Source organism: Crocodylus porosus, unplaced genomic scaffold, assembly GCF_001723895.1.
Source record: "Crocodylus porosus isolate Cpor-Errol unplaced genomic scaffold, CroPor_comp1, whole genome shotgun sequence".
Lineage (NCBI taxonomy): Eukaryota > Metazoa > Chordata > Crocodylia > Crocodylidae > Crocodylus > Crocodylus porosus.
Window position 1 is genome coordinate 1,769,049 of NW_017728914.1, and position 5,090 is coordinate 1,774,138.

Below are 5,090 nucleotides of genomic sequence, written 5' to 3' on the forward strand. Positions count from 1 at the left end.
GCGGCGCCGGGTAAGCCCCCCGCGAGCCCCGGGCACTCCTGGGCGCCGAGTTGCATCTGGGCGCCGCTGCCCACCGGCCCCGGGCCCTCGGGGAGCGCCCGCGGCCCCTGGCTGCAGTGCGTGTTGTGTCCGACTCGGGCAACCGCCGACCTGTTCTCCTCTGCCCTCCCCAGCCAAACACACGTAACCTGGGGGGAGGGAGGGAGACTTGACACGTACGTGCCAGCCTGCTCTTTACCGTGACACCCCTTCCTCAGAGAGCGGGCGGCGTTTAGGCTGCTGGGCTAAGAAGTAGAAAAGGAGAGGAGCCCATAACCCGGAGAGGTGGGTTGGGCTGGAGTGGAGCTGTCTAAAGCCCAAGCCGGCTGTGTTTCTTCCTCTGCTTTCGGGGTTGCGATGTAAGCAAATGACTTGCTATGTTTTCCTTTAATCTCTTGCATGTTTTCCTCCCGTGGCAGTAGGATGGTTAAGGACCTTGTTTGATTGATGGGGGCTTGGCGAGCCTGCCTGTCTGTTGTGAGCCGTCCTGTTGGAGAGGGGCTCTCCCTTGCCTTCTCCCGAGTTTGGCTTCTAGAAATCACCTGGTTCCTGCGCTTCACTGTCAGAATTTGAAGTACCTGCTGATTTTTTTTCTCCTGGGGCAGCCAGAAGCGCGTGGTTTTGTGTGAGGACCTGCTCTCCCCAAATCGCCGAGCTTGCAGGCTCAGTGGGCCAGTGTTGTATCCTCTGCCCAAGGCTGCAGTCAGTGGCGGGTTCTTTTTCTTGCCCCCCTTCTTCCACAACCCCTGGCATGTTCAGCTCTCTTTACAGTGCATGGGAACTGATGTGTTGATTTCGGGTGTCAGAAAAAGAGTTGCTGGTTATTCTAAGTTTCACCTGGGAATGAATGAGCAGAACTGATCTGAAGTAGTGTGTGGAGAATGTAACTGTGTCTATCGTGCTCCAGATTCTGGTTCAGTCCTATACCATGTCATGCTGAAAAACAGAATTTGTCTCTCTTGTGTCTGGTGGGGGTGGGGGGCATTTAAAGATAAAAAGCCCCATTTCTTATAGCAGCTGTTTTTTGGGATCCAAGGTTTGGTGTTAAAGTTTAGTAAAGATTTCACTCCCATCCCATTCAAGGCACACTGCAGGAATGCTAGATGAGAGGAATTCAGCCTAGCCTGTCTCCATTTCTATATATATAAATATATATATTTGACTGTAGCTGATCTCAGTGGGACTCTCGGGTGTTCTGTTTCTATTACAATTTATTAATCTGCAGTAAAGCAATTACATGAGAAACCATCAAGTTTCAGCCAGCATATTCTTTCACAGTTTACTCCCTTTGCCTTTTCAGAGTTAAAAACAATGTGATCCTTACACTTGAAGTAGTTGAAATATGAATGAACATATTTTAGGTTAAAGCAGCAAATAATAAAAGCTGAAGTCTCTCGTTTTTAAATCTGCAGAAGGGGAATGCCAAGTTTCCCCATTACAGTAGTCCCACTGAGAAAGATCAGAAGACCCTAGAGTTAATAAAAACAATTCTGGGTTTTATTTTTCTTCAATATCACAGTTAGACATTGGAAAGTAGCAGATTGCTCTTGGATTGATTGGAGTCAAGTTAGATGGGCTAGTTATGTTGCCATGAAGACGTCATTCATTTTCACCCTCAAAGAGAATTATTTTGTACATTTTTGTTCGTTCTGTGCATTTGAGGAAGGGCCCCCACTTCCCCGCAACACAAGCGGTCTTTAGAAGAAATTCGCTGCACCCAGTTGGGGGAACTTCACAACAATTAACGGCAGCTACTTAGAAGTTCGTTTTAATCGGGTTAATTAAACGAAATCTGTTGATAAAAAACAAATATTAAATGTTTTCACGAATCATAAAACGTTTTAAGGAAAACTCCTACCAATGATCCCTTTTCTGTTAAAAATCATGGTCTCAGTATTTTATTTGGATATACTTCCAATCTTTCGTTTTCTCTTCATGTGGTCATCTCTATTAGTTATTTTTCCTATTCGGTAGCTTATTTGGAAGCATCTCAAATTGATTTTTGTTTTGCCGAGTGCTTGTGTCTAGCAGTGTTCATCTAGATGGGATCTTTTGTACTTAAGTGTTACAATTTTCGATCCTATTCTTTAAAAATGATGCTGCCTCTCTTTGAAGTTTAAATTAAAACTTTTTCGTTGCAAAAACTCGATCAGCAGCTATGAAAACTATCTCTATAAATTGTCATGATCGGAAACCTAGGAGCAAAATCTTTGAAAATGTTACTCTGGGATTCAAATGAACCAATTCACAAAAATCCAGACCCCAGTTACTAAGCTCTCGTCCAGCTGTACTGGTGGTTCAGAATCGCTGTGTCTTGTTCCTCAGGTTTAGACTTGGAAGCAGAAAAAGGTGGAAGCAAAAATACTTTCAAATGACAAGATTAGTACGGGGAGGGGGTTAAATCTTCTTGTGTTTATCCGAAGAGAGAAGTTTTCATTGATTGCTAGATTCCAGTTCAGCATTTAAACGTTTTGAATTAAAAGTGGGTTCATAACAAATAAAAAACAAACACTGTGGTTTTCAGACGCTGCTCATAGGCATTTTGGCTGCTATAACTTCAGAGCAGCGTTTCATACCGTCTGGTTTTGCCAGCGGCAGCCCTTAACAGGACACATTTCCTCCAGGTCAGTCGAAACGCTTTAAACTGAATCGACGCCGCGTGCGCCCTTCCCGCCCTTGTCTCCCCTCCGAACAGCAGGGTTTGAAACCCTCCGTTGTCCCCTCAGATCGCTTTGCAAATGAACCTCTCCTCTGATGTTGTACGTTTAGGAGGCACATAAATATTGACGTTGGCATGTGTGTTGTCTGGTAGTGGACCCGTAAAGGGGACAAAGAGACCACGATGAGTCTAGATTTCCAGTCCGAGTTGGATACAGGGCGGCTGCACAGGGAGGCGAAACTCCGGTGTCCCCTACGGGCTGCTGCTGCTGCTCCCCGCGCCGTGGAGGCGGTGGGTGTTAAGGTCTCCGGTCGCTACTTAACTTCGGTTTCTGCCTGGAGAAGGGGCTTATCCCTCAGCTGTCCGGATCGCTTGTCCCCTGATCGGAAATGCAGCCCGGGGTCGCTTTTGATCTTGCCTCCAGGGCTCGCTTTCCGGGCGCGTCCCAGGGTGCGTGGCCGGGGGAGCGGGGCTCCTGCTCCTGGCTTCATTTCTTGCCGGCGAGTACTTTTCGTGAGGCAGTTTAGGAGCTGAGGCTCGGGGGCACCGGCTGGGTGCCCCCAGGGAAGCCTGGCCGGGGTCTCTCCAGGCGTGTGCGGAGCGAGAGGCGCCCCCGCCTCAGGCAGAGGCGCTGGGAAGCCGGTGCCGGGCGGGGCAGAGCCTCTTGGTTCCGGGGAACCGGGCTTCCGCGGTCAGGGGGGTTGCAAAGGGCTGGCGGGTGGGACGGCGGAGAGCAGGGCAGCCGGCCGGGGTCCCAGCGCCTCTTCCCTGTGCCTGTCCCGGCTGCCAGGCAGTGCACCGCCCTGCACTGTGCGCCCCCGGCGCCGGGCACTGGACTGGCGGGGCGGGGCGGAGCGGCGCTGCCCGCCGAGGGGCAAGCGGGGGACAAGGCTGTAGCTCAGCTGAGAGCCCCCGACCGGCAGCCAGGCTCCTTGGCCCCAGCGGTTGGGAGGCACCAGGTAGACGGGACAAGGCGAGCCCCAGAGGGCCAGGGGCTGGCGAAGGGCGGAAAGAGCCCTTCCTGTCCAGGCAGCCCCCGCAGCCTGGCACGGAGCCTCGGGCTGGGCTCTGGGGAGCGGGGAAAACGACTCGTCCCTCCACGGGGTGGGGGTCCGGTGATGTGGGGACGCAGCCCAGTCGGGTCCCTGAGGCGAGCTCCGCGGCTCCGAGGGCCCGGCCCGGTGCCGCCTGGTCCCAGGCGCTGTTCGGGCTGCAGGCAGGACCGGGTCCCCACGCCCAGGCCGGGCGAGGTATGCGGGCTGCCGAGGGCTCTGTGCTGAGGATCAGGACACAAGGCTCCTGCTGGGGAGGGAAGCCCCAGCCCTGCCCTGCCTCCGACCCGCTCCCGCCCGAGCAGGAAGCGGCGGGCACCTGCCCGCTCCTGCCCTAAGCCCGGCCAGGGAAAGCTCCCTCTTCCCTTCCCTAAATTCCTTGCCTCGAGGGAAACCTGCCCAAGGCCCTCATGTCCCGCCTCTCTTCCCCCGCACGCAGCCCAGGTGTCCCCAGGTGCCGGGCCTGGGGCAGGCAGGGCGGCTGCGTCTCCCTGCCGGCCTTTCACGGGCGCAGCTCCCCGCTGCCCCAGACGAGCCCTGCGGGGCGCTCCCGCCTCCCGGTGGCTCAGGGGACTGAGTGGCTGCCCCGGGGCCGGCCCAGGCGGAGCCGCCCGAGCCCCGCGCCCCAGGACGTTCCTGGCATTTTTACCCGGTGAATTTTTGCCGCTAGCCGTTTCCTCCCCTCCGATTTATCATGGCAAGGACTGGAGGAAAGGGGCATGAGACTTAGTCATTTCCCTTAAAACCTCAACCAGGGAGAGGACATGTCAGCCGGCCTCTAGGAACCGATCCAGAGGGGTGAGAGCACAGGAGCCCACGGGGAGGAGGCGGGAGGGATCTCGGCTGTGCCTGGCCTTCAGATACAGCAAAGGTTGAGACCTGGAAAGAGGCAGTAGGGCCCGAGCTGGGCCTCGCTGCCTGCTGTGACCGGGCCAGAGGAGCTGGTGTTTCGGGCTGTGTTGCGATGCCTGGATCATCTGCAGCTTGTAACTAAAGGTGAGGGCGGACCGATGTGCGGGCGGGAAGGAGCGAGGTGCCTCCTGCACCGGCGAAGTCACTGGGTCGGTGGCCGGTGTCACCCTCCGGCTACAGCCGGACAGGGGGTAGGCAGCGACCCCCAGGCAGGGCCCTGCCTCTCCCGTCCTCGGCGGGCTCGTCCTGCCCGGGGCCGGAGACACCGTCATGCCAGGAACAGCCCGGCGTGTCTGTCCCGCAGCTGGCGGGAGATGCTTGCTCAGGTGACTGGCGGCGCCGCCCGGGCCAGGCCGGGGCCGGAGCGGGACTAGCACCCGGCAGTGACGCAGGCCTCCTCCGCCCGGCCCGGTCCGTGCACTGCAGCG

At 56.0% G+C, this 5,090-nt stretch overlaps 1 protein-coding gene across 1 annotated transcript in view; it reads left to right on the forward strand.

Moving 5' to 3' along the window:
- The window catches only part of PURA (purine rich element binding protein A), a 17,032-nt gene that overhangs the window by 9,902 nt on the left and 2,040 nt on the right, over window positions 1-5,090 (forward strand). The window contains exon 4 of the mRNA XM_019534706.1: window positions 2,852-2,989. Coding sequence (XP_019390251.1) covers window positions 2,852-2,989 — 138 coding nt within the window. The remainder of the gene's footprint in view (window positions 1-2,851; window positions 2,990-5,090) is intronic.